This window comes from Apodemus sylvaticus, chromosome 23 (genome assembly GCF_947179515.1).
Source record: "Apodemus sylvaticus chromosome 23, mApoSyl1.1, whole genome shotgun sequence".
NCBI classification, from domain to species: domain Eukaryota; kingdom Metazoa; phylum Chordata; class Mammalia; order Rodentia; family Muridae; genus Apodemus; species Apodemus sylvaticus.
In genome coordinates, this window is record NC_067494.1 from 45,219,665 (window position 1) to 45,236,268 (window position 16,604).

Sequence of the window (16,604 nt, forward strand, 5' to 3'; positions counted from 1 at the left end):
ATCTGGCCAGTGTGTATCATCTTGTTTTAATAATTAAACAATTGCTTTTTCATTTTAGCGAAAATTCAACTGAAAATGTCCCAAATTGCCTCTTCAGGCTGGTGTGGAATACCTAAGAGGGAAAGATACCATGTGCATATCCAATATATTCGGGGACTCAAACTTATATTCCAAGTATGCTTTTACTTTTATTTCCATGTGTGTCATGTGTGCACACATGTGCACGTGTGTGAAGGGCAGAGAATCATCTCAGAAATGTCTACCTCCTTTGAAGCAAGATCCCATCAGCCTGGAGTTCAGCCATTAGGCTAGATTTGATGGACAGAGTCTGAGGGACCCTCCTGTCCCTGTTTTCCGGGACTAGTGATGACAGAGACTTACACTGCCACACTTAGCTTTTTAAAGGGGTTCCAGGGAACCTTCTCATCCTGCCCACTGAGTCATCCTCCCCAGCCCATATTTCCTTTCTGTCACTGGTTTCTACTTTGCATGTCGTTCCTGGGCACAACATGTTAGTTCCTGGTGCATTTCCGGAGGAGGGGGTAAGAGCAAGGCTATTCAGGAAGGAAGTGTCCTGTGCCATTGAAAGGACAGCAATGGTGCCATCATCGGAGACAGCAGGACAGAGGAAGAACCTGACAGGTGCCACAGCAGGAGGCACTCAGTGAGGTGACAGGGTCTGCTCTCCATGGCACAGGAAGGCAAGACTTCTTCCCAGGGGGCTGGGTGTGGAAGAGGTGAGGGGCAGCTCAGGAAACTAGAAATAGATCATGCCAGGTAGGGGGTATAGCCAGACCACTAGGGACCTGGTCCATCCAGCACAGGAGAGGCACCAAGTGCTGATGGTGTGTGACTCCAGTGTCACTGAGTCACCTCCAACGCAGCCCATAAAGAGAAAGCAGAGTCTGGCATGTTCAGGTAACTCAGGGAGAAAACACATTTAGGGAAGACACGAGGCCACCAGGACGCCATCCCATTGCTTGGCTGGATATGCACCAAAGCACACTTTGTTGTTGTTGTTGTGGTTCAGATTATTTTTATACAGGAAAAAGAAAAGCCAAAACAGTGTATTTCCGATTTAGCCAGTCTTCACTAAAAACAGCTGCTCAAGAGAACAGGTTTCTGAGAACGCTGCTGTTCACAGCCAGACATGCACGCCATCAGGCAGACAGTGACTTCGAGGTCCATTCATGTTGTCACTTAGCACTGGTGGGGGTTGACAACAAAGGGAGGAGGACACAGGGTGCAGAGGACAAGGTGGGAGCCTCACCTCCTGATGGCTGAGGCAGAAGGCCTCTTTGCCCCAGTGCCTGTACAGTTCAAGGATGCCAATCAAGTCTCCAATGGCAGTAACGATGGGTAAGCAAAGGACAGACTGGATTCGGGTCCCAGATTCCAGGCCGGTGCCTCGTGGAAATCGCTCATCCTGGAAACCAAGCAACGAAAGCCAGGAACATCAGTGCCTCTCAGCTTTTGCAGGCACACCCTTTTTTTATGAGGGACGGTGGATGACAGCGTCACTTGACCGTAATAACACTTATCAGCAAGTCCGGCACTCGCTCTCTCCTTCTCTGCTGGAACCACCCCAGGTGTCCCAGGTAAATGCATCAGAGAGAACACAAGCAAACACACTCGTGAAGACAGGTGCATGTCCTGGGTTGAACTTCAAGGGCCCACATTGCATCATTGGGGCAAACATTATCAGTTACTTGTCGACACAGTGAAGGTGTGTTCAGCTTGAATGATTTTCTATCTCAGCTAAACTTCCAGCAAGCCAGTACCGAGCAATGGGAAGGAATAGCATCAAGACGGTAGTTCTGTAAGCTCAGTTTCTACCATGTATGGGATGCTAGCGGGACACGTCAGACCCTCCCTGAATGAAGGGCAATATGAAACTGTTGGAGTGGCGTTTAGCTTTTGAAAGCCTGAGTTTAGAACTGAGCGTTTTCAAAGGAGAAGCCACAAGGTGTCTACTCTTACTTCCTTCTCTTTCCTTATTACAGACCCTTTCCTTCCTTCCTTCCTTCCTTCCTTCCTTCCTTCTTCCTTTCCTTCCTTTCCTTCTTTCCTTCCCTCTTCCTTTCCTTTCTTCTTTCCTTCCTTCCTTCCTTCCTTCCTTCCTTCCTTCCTTCCTTCCTTCCTTCCTTCCTTCCTTCCTTCCTATGTTATTGCCTGGCTTTGTCCCCTGTGAACCCTACGTCCCCTGCAGTGACATTCATTAGACATCTGCCTGAACACACTTGACAGACTGTGCTAAGGGATCTGCCCGCCATCCGTCTTGGCAGCCACATCTGTTCTGGTGCCCTCTGACACTGAGGAGACTCAGCCTGGCTCCAGGCCTGCTCAGGCGGTTGCTATTCTGCCTAAGGGGAAGGCAGAGAGATCGATGTCTACAGTGGGGTTTTTAACTTTCCACTCCTCACCAGACCCTGCCATGCTGTCCTCACAGGCGAGGAGTGAGAGACGTTAGCCAGGTCACTGAGACCAGCCATACGTAACTCATGGCCAGGTGACTTCTCTCTTCTATTACCCAGAAACCTACAGCCCACCTCAGCAGAACGGCCATCCATAGATGCCCGAGAAATGGCCACTGCAAGGAACCATTTAGATGAGGCGGTCAGTCCTGCATTGGTGCCAGTGTGACTTACCAAGAGGTGCCGCACCATCTACTTTACATGGATTAAACTTCTTCTGTTTAACCATGTGTTGAAATAAGGGATCTATTTCACAGGGAGTGCCAACTTCCATGTTAGCAATTTTCTGAATAAGAGAGTTAAATTTTAAGCCAGTTCATTTATTAATCTGTATCTTCATCTAATGCTTTTACGATTAATCACGAAACAACTTGAATGGCAAGACCAAAATGATATATCATCTCTCTTAATTAAGCCCTCAGACCGCCAGGGTCAAAGTGCCTTACCCCAAGGATGTCCTCTACCAGAAGTGTCTTCCTAGACTTGGCCACATAGGCAGAGATGGTGGTGCCCTGGGTGATGGGCCCTGCGGGGATGAGCCGGGGTTGGCCTTCCTTCATTCCGGGTGGTGTGAACACACACAGACTCTGGGAAGAAGAAAAGACAAAATTTTTTTTAAGGTGGTCTCCTCTGTCTTTTGTAATATCAGCAAGACTCTAGAGCATTACCTAACTAGGTCCTGTGAAGTCTGGGAGCCAATCACAAGACAAGACATGGAGTGATGCAAGGGTCTTCCAAGGGGGCAGCCTGGAGCCTAATATGGAAAGACTCCTATTTCTGCTTCGCACAGAAGGCAGGTTAGAACTCACAAGCATACAGGCACAGGCACACTCTCAAATCAGCCTCCTGTGTGAGACACGCCATAGAAAAAGGATGGCATCATGGGACTGGACTCTAGACTCTGCCACACCAACTGACCAATGCTGAGCCCAGGGCCAGTGATGTGATTGCCTTCCCAGGGTTCTCAGAACACTGCTTTAAGACCCTGTCAATGAAACATAGAGGCAGATGCTCTCAGCCAACCATTGGACTGAGCACAGGGTCCCCAATGGAGGAGCTAGAGAAAGGACCCAAGGAGTTGAAGGGGTTTGCAGCCCCACAGGAGGAACAACAATATGAACCAACCAGTACCCCAGGGACTTAAACACCAACCAAAGAGTACACATGGCTCCAGCCACATATGTAGCAGAAGATGGCCTTGTCGGACATCAATGAGAGGAGAGGCCCTTGGTCCTGGGAAGGATCGATGCCCCAGGGTAGGGGAATGCCAGGACAGGAAAGCAGGGTGGGTTGGTGAGCAGGGAGAAGGGGAATGGGGTAGGGAAATTTTGGAGGGGAAATGAGGAAAGGGGATAACATTTGAAATATAAATAAAGAAAATATCTTTTAAAAAAAAAAAAAGACCCTGTCAACGACAGCGCTTAAGCTAGAATTTCACATTTCGGGGTACCATGAATTAGGAACGCTCTGTTCTCACTGCAAAGTTGTGGCTGGTCTTAGTGATTTCTTGTCATAAAGTGACTCTGGGTTAAGCAAGTTTGGGTTTTTTGTTTTATTTTAATCCACTCTCAGCAGTGTTAGGAGCAATCATTTTGACAAAAATCTACCCATACCTCAAAATTCTTTCACTTAATAAAAAAAAAAATACCTAAATCGCTCTCTAATTACCAGCCTTATATCATGATTCTGCACGAATCGGGAAGTATCCAATGGGTGTCACCTTTACGATAAAGCGTTTGAGCCATGTAACCAACTGCTTCGATGCTAGCCCTGCACCACACCACACCGCACCACACTGCACCGCACCGCACTGCACCACACCACACAACCACACCGCATGCTGAGGTAGCCAAGAGTTACCACCTCGAGTCTCTCTGAAAGCACCTTCTAGTCACAGGACAAGGAATCCTATAGGCTGGAACTTCTGAGTTAAGACAACAGGGAGTGGGGAGAGAGGGAAAGCAAGGGAAGTGGGGAAGGGAAGAAGGGAGGAAAGAAGGGAGGAAGGAAAAAAGGGAGGGAGGGAGAGAGGGAGACAGGGAGGGAAGGAGGGAGGTAATCTCCATTCAGGACTTAAATAGAGTGAATGTAGAAGAGAAATTCAAATAGTTGTTAAAGGGTAAAGCCTGACATATTACACACAAGAGCACACTTAGAGACGAAGAAAACGGGCTAGGTGATGAGTGATGGGTGGTCTCATTTATTTTTAAGAGGCTAGAAATGGGTACCATCTTAAAAAGTATTAGAGTATGTGTTAACAGCACATGGTCTTCTCAGTTCTGGCATGGTGGTCAACTCTCTCACCAGCTCTGAGTCCCTGCTCCCTGCAGAAGCAGCATCTCCGACCAAGGCTGAAAGTTCTGAACCGTGAGTCTAAGCATCATTTGCAGAAGGCTGCTTGCTGGGTACCTCACATCCTTCTAGCAAAAACAGCAGTGGCAGGAGTGGCTCCTCACTGAGGCCTAGGACCCAGCAGGTGGGTAAGGTTGCTGCTAACCTAACCCCTCCAGCAGCCTGCTCTGCACTGGACCTCTGAGGCCCAGCCAGCAGGGAGCAAGCTTCCAGCTCAATCCCAACTTGATTTAATCTGTGTCTTAGGTGTCAGACCACTTAGCTCTGGTGGGAATCCAGTAACAGTAGCAAAAGGGCTTCATTGTTTGGGTGTGGGGGTGGAGCCCAGGTTCCTCCCTGGCCAAGAATTCACAGGAGGTAGCTCACCCCTGAGCTGCTACTGTATCTGAACTTAGTATATTTTTGCTGCTATCCACCAAGACATTGGTGAATTGGCATTGAAGGAGGAAGGCTACCCCAGCTCTAGAAGTTATCACACCCTCTGTAGACAGAGAAGAATGCTGGGAGAAGAGGAGAAAGAGGTGGCGGCAAGAAAAATAAAAAGACTACAATGTACTCAGCAGGTTAAAAAAAAATAATAAACAGTAACTTTTCACACTGTGGGGAGTCAGTCATGAGACTAGTTCCCAGCACCTGTCCTTTCCCCCATCAAAGACAGGCCACCAAGGGAGAGAGACGTGGGTTCAACTGATTAGATATAGAACGTGCTGTGAGTGATAACAGAAAGAACATTCTAGGCTAGCAAGCTCCCAAATGAAGCTTTGCATTTTCTACGTGGTTTTAGGCTGTAGTTGCTCACGCTGAAGCTGAAGGTATACAATGTACGGATGTTGAGATTTAACAACATACTTAGTTGTCGAAGTTCCGAACTCACAGATCTTACACATTCCTGTGCTGCCAGACAGTCGCCTGCAGGGGGGGATGGAGAGACTGAGAAAGAGGTAAAAGACTCCAGGAAGCAGGGTCCCTGGACAGCCATCCCACAGAGGATGCCTGCTGAGAGGACGTGACAGAACGCTCGAGGATTTGCTACAATTTGGAAACTCCTCGGGGATAATTATGAAAGAGTAATTCTTTATGATGGAGATTATACTGGATTTACTAACAAGTTTGTGATGCCCTATGCTCGTGAGACAGAAATGCTCCTGATGAAAACCACTATTAAAATCTTGGAAATGCTGTGATATGAGAAAGCCAAGGGCTCAAGGCCGTTTCTGTGCTGACTTCTCTCCTCTATATGAGTGGCCCCCTACATTTTTCTTGTATTTATTTATTTATTTATTTATTTATTTATTTATTTATTTATTTATCTTGCATGTGACTGTTGAGGAATATACCACAGTGAGGGCACTGCACAATGCATGGGAAAGAGATCACCCCTTCCACCTTTATGTGGAATTTGGACATGGAACTCAGGTGGACAGGCTTAGCAGCACACATGTCACCTGTTCAAAAGCTCTCCCGCCCTTTTTTTTTTTTTATCTGATTGCATGTCAATCATAGATGGAATGACCAGATGGCTGGGGACAGTACAATCTTTACAACTTTTAAAAGTGGAATGAAAGTGTAGGAACCTGCTACTGCAAACAGAAAAGGCCAATGAAGGACTGAGCCTGCCGCTTGGTCACCACTGGGGACGCTCCACTGGATTGTATACCCCATGGAAATGGACCAGAGGAAAGGCCGGCAAATATGCATTTAATCATGACAGAGCAAAGCAAATCTTGCCTTAGTTCTTGGTGTTTAAAAATAGCAATTCCTTGATGAGTATGCTTTTACTATATTAATAAATGATAGGCGGCAATAAGCCCTAAAGAAATTAACAGGAAAAAAAAATGGAAGTTTTGTTTTTCAAGATCGATTTAATTTTTGAGCTAAAAAAAAAAAAATGTGACTGGTTCCTTGCACTATGAAGATAGTAAAATGGTGCCTTCAGTTTTTCGTCGATGAATACCACCAGACAATCTTTTATACACTTACATAGAGTGTACAACAGTGAGTATGGGCTTCTTTAAGATTAATTCCTACACTAACTTTATTTAAGTCTAAACAACATTTATTAGCATAAGAATGCTTCAGAAGTTAGAAAGCTAGACACAAGGAGAGGCCCAGCACCCTAGACCTCACCCTCCTTACCCTCCAGGGCGACTTGACTGACTGCCACCTGCATGGGGGATACGCTAGGGACCAACAGGGATGAGCAGGAGAGCTAGCTCCTCAGTGAAAGGAATATCCCTGACCAGGCGATATTTGTGTGATAAAAGCAGATATAGATATAGATATAGATATAGATATAGATATAGATATAGATAGATATAGATATTTTAAACTAGACCAGATTGGTACCAATAAGCTGAATTCAAGGAAGGGATGAAACCATGAGAGTTACATATATAATTATATGTATTATGTTATGCAGTATATATTATATATGATATATATATATTGGAGAAAAACAGTAGAAATGTACAATAGGTTAATATGATTAATATAACAATTACAAATGAACATTATAAAACCATAGTATCATTTAAATGAAGAGGGGAAACCTGACCTTCAGTGGCAAATACACACCACAGACATTTTCTCGGACATACACTTCAAAGATCATGTCATTCATGACACTTCCTTTTAAGGCGGCTCAATTTTAAAAGTTTTTAACTGGGGGGGGGGGGGGGGGGACGGGGTCTTGGGAAGGCCAAAGGATTAAAATACCCAGGTTTTGTGTTATTCTTTTGTGCCACTAGATGGCAGTGCTAGGAAGCAAATTCAAATGGAGGCAATGGGACAGAAGGAGCCAAGCCCCAGGAATTTGTAACAGGGAAGGCAGAGAAACGCACTTTTCAATACTGCTTAGAATTTATTCTACAGCTGAATGAAAAACATCACAACAATACTAAACTGCCAATGCTAAATATAAAAAAAAGCAACACTTTCAGGTTGCAGCTTTATGTACAAACATAAACACTGAATTTTCTTGCCTTTCCATTCCCCTCCAAATTTGTACCCGGGTAACAACATTCTTCGAACTATATCCTTCATTGGTTCAGAGTACAATTTAGTTCATAATAATAACCAGGAGAAGGAGGTGGAGGAGGAGGAGGTGGAAGAGGTGGAGGAGGAAGAGGAAGAGGAGGAGGAAGAAGGGGAAGAGGAAGAAGAGGAAGAGGAGGAAGAAGAGGTGGAGGAGGAAGAGGAGGAGGAGGAAGAGGAAGAGGGAAAAGAGGAGGAGGAAGAGGAGGAAGAAGACGAGGAGGAAGAGGAAGAGGAGGAAGAAGACGAGAAGAGGAGGAGGAAGGGGAAGAAGAGGAGGAAGAAGGAGGAAGAGGAGGAAGGAGGAAGAGGAAGAAGGAGGAAGAGGAGGAGGAGGAGGAGGAGGAGGAGGAGGAGGAGGAGAAGGAGAAGAAGAAGAAGAAGAAGAAGAAGAAGAAGAAGAAGAAGAAGAAGAAGAAGAAGAAGAAGAATAATCAAAATCAAGTAACTCAAGGCAAAAAAACTATCTTCTTGCCAAAGACCTGACCTTGGGTGGGCGGGGCGGGGCTGCTCTTTGTACAGAAGGCTGTATGATGTCACACACCTCATTGAGCTGCTTCTGTTGCCAACTGAAAATGGCACTGTCTTTCTGTAGGGGGTGGGGAGGGAGAGGGACAGACGGCTCTCTCTCACAAATCGCAATGGGTAGAATACCAGCTTTATAAACTTTCCCACGACTTCACTGTCGCTGTAGACTACTCCTTCCAAATGAAGGTCTTTTCGCCAGCACACCACTTTCTCCTGGAGTGGCATGTGTTGCCCAGCTACAGCGCCTGCCCTCTGCTCTCTTCCTGAGAATAAGATGGTTCTGTCTGGCCTCTTCCTTTACCAGATCCAGCAGGTGGTTTGAGGTTGTTTCCAATTGTAACAGCTGACTCTGCTGCCCCAGGGGCTTTGTGTGGTTGCACAATACATAATGGCTCCATCTTCTACTTAACTGCTACTTAAAGTGCGAGGACCCTAGCCTCCGTTAGCAGAACCGGACACTCACAAACTGCGCTTCTCCCTTTTGTTCCTTTTAGGAATTAAGTCGTCTCTGCCAGCCCATTCATGAACACGGAGCGTAAAGCCTTTTAAGAGCAGCATTTTGTGACCCTTCCCGCCTCATTTAACCCGTGACATTGGCTGATCCACTCTGTAGTTGTCAGTTTTTGGTAGCTTTGTTAGAAGTCTGCAAGTGAAACCCGTAATTTGGGTTCTGAAGTTTGTTTTAGAGAGGCCCTGCCCTGGCGTTGTGATGCCTGCCTCTAATTCCAGCACATAGGGGGCTGAGCAGGAGGAGCAGGAGCTAGGTCAGATCCAGCTCCTCCAGCCTGGGCTACAGAGCAAGCCCGTGCTGAGTTTAAGAAGCCTGCCCCCACCTTCTCTTCTGCAGAGGCAGGTACACCGTCCTCCCGTCCTCTGAGGAGGTCAGTGCTCCCGTTGGAGTTGCATTTTGTGCAGAGTGAGAGATAAGGATTCCCATTTCGTTCTTATTCATCCAGCCATCCAGTGTGACCATCCACTGCTACTTTCCAAGGATACCAGCAAAGATCAAACCGATGTAAAAGTTTATGGGTCTGCGTATGGGTCAACTATCTTCTGTTGGGGGGAAGGGGCAGACAGTTCCCTCATAAAACTGTAATGCACAGAATACCAAACTCTACCACAGCGTCACCGTTTGTCACTGCAGACTCCTCCTTCCAAATAAGAGTCCTTTCCCTCTCCAACTGAATGGTGCTGCCATTGTTATACATCTGCAGTAAGACTTGACATCTGGGATTGCAATACCTCTGGCAGTTGTTAGTCAGGGTCCTTTTTTGGCCCTTTGGGTCTTTTGTGTTCCTACACGAATCCGACAACTGTCCCTTCCAGTTCTGTGAAGAAAACTGTGTTAGCATTTTGATGGGAGCTGCAGTCAATCTGTAGGTGGCTTTTGGTAGGGTGGCCATGTTCACTGTATTACTCCTACGGACCCAGGAGCATGGGAGGTCTTTCCACTTTCTGATGACTTCTTCCATTTCTTCCTCCTGCATCTTTATGTTTTTCCATCATCCAAGTCTTTCACTTGCTTGGTTAGAGTTGCCCCAAGACATTTTTCCGAGGCCCTGGTGAGTGGTGTTGTCTCCTTGGTTTCTTCCTTGGTCTGTTTGTCATGTGTATGTGCAGAGGCCACTGATTTCTGTGTGTTCATTTGGTAGCCAGCTACTTTGCTTAGAGTGTTACAAGATGTATGAGTTTCCCGGTGGAGTCTTCAGGGTCTTTTATGTACAAAATCATATCATCTGAAAATAAAGATATCTGACTTCTCCCTTTCCTGTGTGTATCCACTTTATCTTCTTGCTACTCCAGCCAAGACTTTAAGTATTCCACTGAGCAGAGAAGGAGCGAATGCGCATCTGAGCATCAGAGGTGATGCTGATTTTTTTTTCCCATTTGGCATGATTACAGCTGCGGTTTGTTACATACTACCTTTATTATGTTGAGGTATGTCTCTCATATCCCTAGGCTCTCCAAGACTGTTTACCATGAAGGAATGTTGGATTCGGTCAAAGCTCTTTTCTATATCTATTGAGATGATGCTGTGGTTTCGGTCCTTGAGCCTGTTTGTGTGGAAGGTTGCCTACATTGATTCAAATGAAAGGCTCGGTGCCAGAAATGAGTTAGCTCTTTGGCAATTGTTGGCCAGGGAGATACTAGATTCCCAAACATTATAGGCTCTTGCCTCTGCTTTGGTTATTGCCTGGAACTGGAAGGCCCTACTGTTGAAAAGAAAACACTGCATACTTCAGTCATAGGTGTATGTTGCTCTTAGTGTAGAAGCCTCATCCCCATTGGCTAGCTTTCACAATAGAGGATGTAATACATTCTACTAGGAGAGGAAAATCACCAACAGTCTTACCTAAGCATAAATCCTGGGAACTACACTAATGATAGCCCTGGTAACGTGGGCTCGCTGGTGCGATAGTGGCATAAATGGGAGTTGGCTGACCGCTTTCTGATTGGATCCGACATGCATTCCACAAGAAGAACTCATGCCTGCAATTGTTACTTGGTCAAAAACAAAAACAAAACAAAACCAAAACAAAAAAACCAAAAACAACACTAAGAGTGGCCAGGTCATAGGCCCTGGGGGAAACCTGATGCTACCATTCTGCTGAACGGACATAGTGATACACTTCCTTAGTGCTTTTCTTTAAACTTCAAGACTGGTATATCTATCAGCCCTCATGAAACAAGTTTCTTTTTATAGGGGGGAAACAATTAAAACAGAGGCCCGCAGCTCACTGATATGCTGAGAGTAAGAGACTGTGGAACTCTGCTCTCATTGAGACGGCCATATCATATGCCCTACCCCCGAGCCTTAGGGACCCCTGGGAAGCAGGGGATGGGGAGGCGGAAAGATTGTCAGCGCTGGAGAGAAAGGACATCGACAGCATGATGGTGTCTGCTAGACATGACAGTGCCTCTTGCACCCAAACAAACCGTAACTGTGACTGGGTGCACAAGATCTGCCGTGAGGGATCCAAGTGTGCATGGGGGAGGGGCTCCTGTGATCCTGTGATCCCCGTCCACCTGCTGAGGACCCACTGTACTCAGCCCCAGCGGATTGTCAGAGGCACACAGTAAGCAGATCCAGTGGGTTTAAGTGCAAAGCACGCAAAGTCAGGAAGGGATGGTACTGAGAAGGTGGAAGGTGAACTGGAGGGAAAGACGGGGGAGTGGATTATAGGCACATATGAGATTATACACATGTGCGAAGTTCTATGCATGTGTGAAATTCTTAAACAAAGGCGTCATTTTTGAAATGAACAAAATCCAACTAAACACTCCTTTCAAGTGCAGTGGCTCCGCCTCTCGTAAATGAGATGTGTGAGCACACGCAGTAATGAACAGCATCATTTCCCCCCAGAAAGCAAGTTCCGCTGCAGTGGGGCCCACCGCCTTTCAGAAACATCAGCCTCAGTTCTAAGAGGGATCAGACAGAAGAATTATACTCTTAGAAAAGTTTTAACCTAGAAAATTAAAAATAAAAAACAACAAATAACAAAAAAAGAAAAAAAAGAAAAGTTTAACCATTTGTAGAAGCTAGAGAAATGTATATTTTCGTGGGTTTTTTCTTCCCTTAGCATATGTGTACCTACATGAATGTGAATGTGTATGTTCATGCACATACATGTGCATGTGTGCCTGCAGAGGCCAGGAAGGCATCAGATTCCCTGGGGCCGGAGTTACAGGTGTTTGTGAGCCTCCAGTGTGGGTGCTGGGAATTGAACCTGGGTCTTCTAGAAGAACAGGAATGGTTCTAATTGAAGGAAGCCATCTCTCCAGCCCATACACACACACACACACACACACACACACACACACACACACACATCTATTGTGATGCATCACTGGGCTGAGAATGATAAAAAGTCTTCCCACCCGAGAAACCTAAACGTTAATGAGAACTTCTGAGAGGTAATAGAAACCTCACAGCTGCCTTTTTCTTGGGTGCCAATAAAGCTGGTATCTGTGCACCTCCCAAGAAAATTAAGTAAAGCAGCTCTCCTTGGATAACACAGGACTCCAGCCCTCTCCTGCAGTCCTGCCTGGCCTCTCCTGCAGATGCAGTAGGGAGTTCAAGGTTCTGCCCACCTCGGGGATCTCACCGGATGGTGTCATTAAGGGCCCCAGCAGAAACATTTCTTAGCTCTCACTGGAGGGTACGGGAAAGGAGCTTCAACCCCAGGCACAGAGCACAGGAGCCTTAGACTGTACACAAAAGAAGGGGGTGGGGGTGGGGCACATGAGACACGTGAGCAGGTAAGTCACAAAGGAGAAAGAAACAGTTCAGAAAGAAGATGGACAGTCACGAGCAACAAGGAAGAGGTCAAAGGTGAACTTAACCCCATCTGGGGACAAAAACTGCTGCAGGAGGATTGCGGACTGAGACAACAGGAAAGCCCCAGCCCCGTCAACTGACTTTAGGAGTCAGAAATTCATCCACCTGAGCTCAGTGTAGAGCAACTGTGTCACGGAAGGAAGTAGGTAAAATGAGGCACATCCGGACAAACTCCAGGGTTCCCACCGGTCAAGACTCCCTGAAGGGAGGTTCAGGAAGAGCCTCAGGCGGACAACGTGGTCTCCAGGGGAAGGCCGAGGTCAAGGAGAGATGTCAGGGATGGAAAGGAGCACCTGGAGGTCAGAGCCAGGTCACTGCCTAGGGACAAGGACCCCTGGGTGAAGGAGACAATCTCTACCAGGAAGGCACCAGGAAATCAGGGGGCACAGTCCTTGTGCCCCTGAAGATTCCTTCCAGGCAGATAAAAGTTCCCAGAAACTTCTATTCCAGGAAAACATCAGGCGAGCAAATGATCACAAAACATCGCAGACACAAAACATCGCAGACTCCAGGACGGGGCAAAGTGAAGACAAGATTCAAGGGTAAAACAAAAGGTGGTGGGGGGGGGGGGCTGAGTTTCAGAGGAGAGGAGGCTACGCTCTGGCCACACAACCTGAAGCTCCCAGAGAGGCCAAGCCACTATAGTGCTGGAGGGAGGGGGGTGCGAAAAACCAGCCCAGGAGAGTCGAGTGTGTGAGCCCGCCCCACCCAGAGACGGAGAGGGTCTGATACCAGCACTTAGTAAGACTGACAGAAAGGAGATTCAGAATAATGTGTAGAAAGCCAAACACACTAGTAAGAGCTTTTCCGAGTTGCCTTTGAGAAGGCTGTAACAACCATGTGGCTGAATGGAGGAATCTGGGACTCTAACTCCTGTTAAGTCAGCCTCCCTGTGACTTGCGACTTGCATGTTGGTTGTGGAGCCTCAGAGATCCCTCTACACAGCTCCCATGCCCTCTTTGCATTGATGGAATCTCAGAGTCCACCCCATGACGTTGTTTGGGCAAACAGGCTGCCAACATGTTGAGGACCCAAGTTTTAGCAGAAAGGAGACCCCCCACTGAGTCCCCCAACTTGAGTCACCTGTGCACCTGATCTCTGCAGACATCATCACAGCTGCGCAGGTAGCCTTGTGATGAAGGCCATCCCAGGGGTGTGGTAGGGTGTGGGCCCCCGTGAGCGCACTGTGAGCACACACACAAGCCGTGTGCGGAAGCAAATGCATGGTGTTCTAATGGTTTTCTACCAGGAATCCTTAGGTGAGCAGGTGTGGAAAGACAGATGCTTCATGTCTCATGAGGGAGCTGAAAACTTGGGTCTTCTAGAAGTTTCGATAGGATGGTGTTTATCAGAAGCTAGGTGTGTGTGTGTGTGTGTGTGTGTGTGTACACAAGACCAGGAATGGCAGAGTGTGACACATCACATAAAGCTACAGGAAGGGATTATACTTGCTATAAACACGTGGTGGATGTTACTGGGCGCAGACACAGCCCCCTGACTTGGGGTTCCCACAGCATACCTCACTGACCTGCTCCTTCTGCATGTCAGTTAAAATCGATTTTAAATTAAAGACGATCCCTGCAACTTCTAGAAGCAAATCAGGAAAAATGACAGCTTTTTAATTTCATGGATTATTCCTCTTAAACGCCACAATCTGTGGTTTAGTTTCCCGCCTTTGAAATGGACTGAGGTCTGTATGATGTGCTTTAATAGACATTCTTGTCGGACTGCTCCTTTGAAGGGCACCAAGGGGGGTGCTGGGGCACCAAAGGTCCTTACCCTACATGAGCGCTAATATCAGGGAGAAAGACCTGGGTAAGCTGTTATTTCGCACAGGCCAACAATGGCTGTAGGCAGCCATTGACTTGCTATGAGGCAAGTCAACCAACCAAGATTTTCATGCAGCTGGCTTTCTTGACATTGCTGCGGTATTTCAGGGATCATGACTAGCAGATCTCAGAGCCTTCTCTGCTAACATGCTCTGTAACATCAACACCACACGGTCAGTTATTCAAGAACATGGGAATCACACTGCAAATCCACACCACAGCTGACAATGGAGTTTCCTAACTCATAGAAGCGGTCTGGGTACCACATGAGCTCACAAATTAACTTTGTTATAGTAAACGTATAAAGATGACTGTGATGGCAGAGCAAACCAGGCACCAATACTGAAGGTGCTGAAATGTGTCTTCGAGTGTGTGTGTGTGTGTGTGTGTGTGCTGCATGGGACCATGGACAGTATCACATGTACTCGACCAGAAATCCAGGGACAGCCATAGAGGCAGAGACCCTGACCCAGGCTTAACAACCCCACCCCAGAGTTCTTAACAGACTCACCTGCAGACCCTCAGAAAAATCACACAATCCATTTCTTCTTATTCACTCTGAATAATTCACCCCCTTCCATGGCATCTCAGAGCCGAACTAACTTTTATAAGAAACACGCATTCTAGAAACACCACACACAGAACAGGACGCTATAAACCAAAGCAAAGATACACAATCGATTGCAAGGTAGGCCTGTGTGCCTCTGGGGCCGCTCCTGGCAGGCAGCAGCAGTAGGTAGGCACAGCCCAGTAGGAGCAGGCCTGGAGGTACTCCTTAGGACCCGCCCACTGTTTGCAGCACAGTTGATTCTTAGGATTCTTAGAGCGCTTGCAAGACTTTCTTTTCTAGAGCACCAAAGTCTATATATAGATACTTACATTATTGCACTCTCCAAGGAAGTACAGTGCAAATCCGTCGGCTTTTGTGGCTGCCAAAGCAATAAAAAGAAGGAAGAGACTAATCTCAATGGAAGAATATAACATCACAGATTCTACAGCGAGGCTCGGGCACCAGCCTTTGCGTGGACGGCTTAACGTAACCGATGCCCATAAACGGAACAGCATAATGTGTGGCTTTGCCCAACGGCATGATCAGAAGGTTCCCCGTCTGCAACTATTCTCACGGCATCCTCCAATGCACAAGGAGGCCGCACGCCTCATACGGAGGCATCTGTTGGGCCTTCGAGCCTCACAAGGGCAGAGGGGCGCCACATTTAAGTTTTGAGTGTCAGGAGAAAAAAAAAAACCCACGAGAATGCCCACCAAAAAACAAAAACAAAAAAATCCATTGTGTAAATATACACATAACACTGAAGTGAATAGATTTTAACTTCCGTGTTTCTTCCGGATTATCCCAAAGCAATTATCATAACAAACACTGTGAGTCCTGGGTGGGGGCCGGTGGGGGGGTCCCGCCCAAATGTAAACTTCCTGTGCCTCACACCTGGGTCTGGGTGTATTTGGGTGGCTATCTAGCCTGCTTTGCCCTCAGCCTCTTTATCAGCAAAACAGTGAGGTGGTGAGCTCGTGGTGATGAGGCAGGTAGCCAGGCGTGGGGTAGCATGCAGAGCATCCGGCTCACGGGGAAGTCTTAACAGACCCTGATGTGCAGCCATTGGGGGTGTTTGCCCTCTCCAAGTCATGGCGGACAAGTCAAAGGTCCGCCTCTGAGGGATGGTCCCTCTCCTCCCACCCTGTCTATGACACAAGCTATTTTGGCAAGCTACATTAAAAAAAAAATGCTATCTACGCCAGTAAGTTCAAAACCAACAGCTTCTTTTAAGGGAAGCCAGGACACGGAGCTGGATGGATAGAATGGGGAGAGGGTTATGAATAAGCTCCTTCAATTAAAACACTGATCTCAAAACCTAACATCTTCCTTTCTGAAGATGCTATTTAATTCACTATAGAGGAAAGCAGGAGCCAGCCCCTGACTGGGCACTGCCTTACCTCAGGCATGCAAGTGCCCATTTGATCACAGGTAATTTGGGGAATTGCGGGTTTATTTATTCGGATAGCTTCCTACTCAAATGCTTCCACTTCAGACTG

General features: G+C 47.0%; 1 protein-coding gene across 1 annotated transcript in view; it reads right to left on the reverse strand.

Moving 5' to 3' along the window:
• The window catches only part of Pde10a (phosphodiesterase 10A), a 199,306-nt gene that overhangs the window by 40,871 nt on the left and 141,831 nt on the right, over positions 1 to 16,604 (reverse strand). The window contains exons 5-7 of the mRNA XM_052169735.1: positions 15,435 to 15,484; positions 2,921 to 3,061; positions 1,271 to 1,426 (exon numbers count right to left, since the gene is read on the reverse strand). Of these exons, the coding sequence (XP_052025695.1) occupies positions 1,271 to 1,426; positions 2,921 to 3,061; positions 15,435 to 15,484 (347 nt within the window). The remainder of the gene's footprint in view (positions 1 to 1,270; positions 1,427 to 2,920; positions 3,062 to 15,434; positions 15,485 to 16,604) is intronic.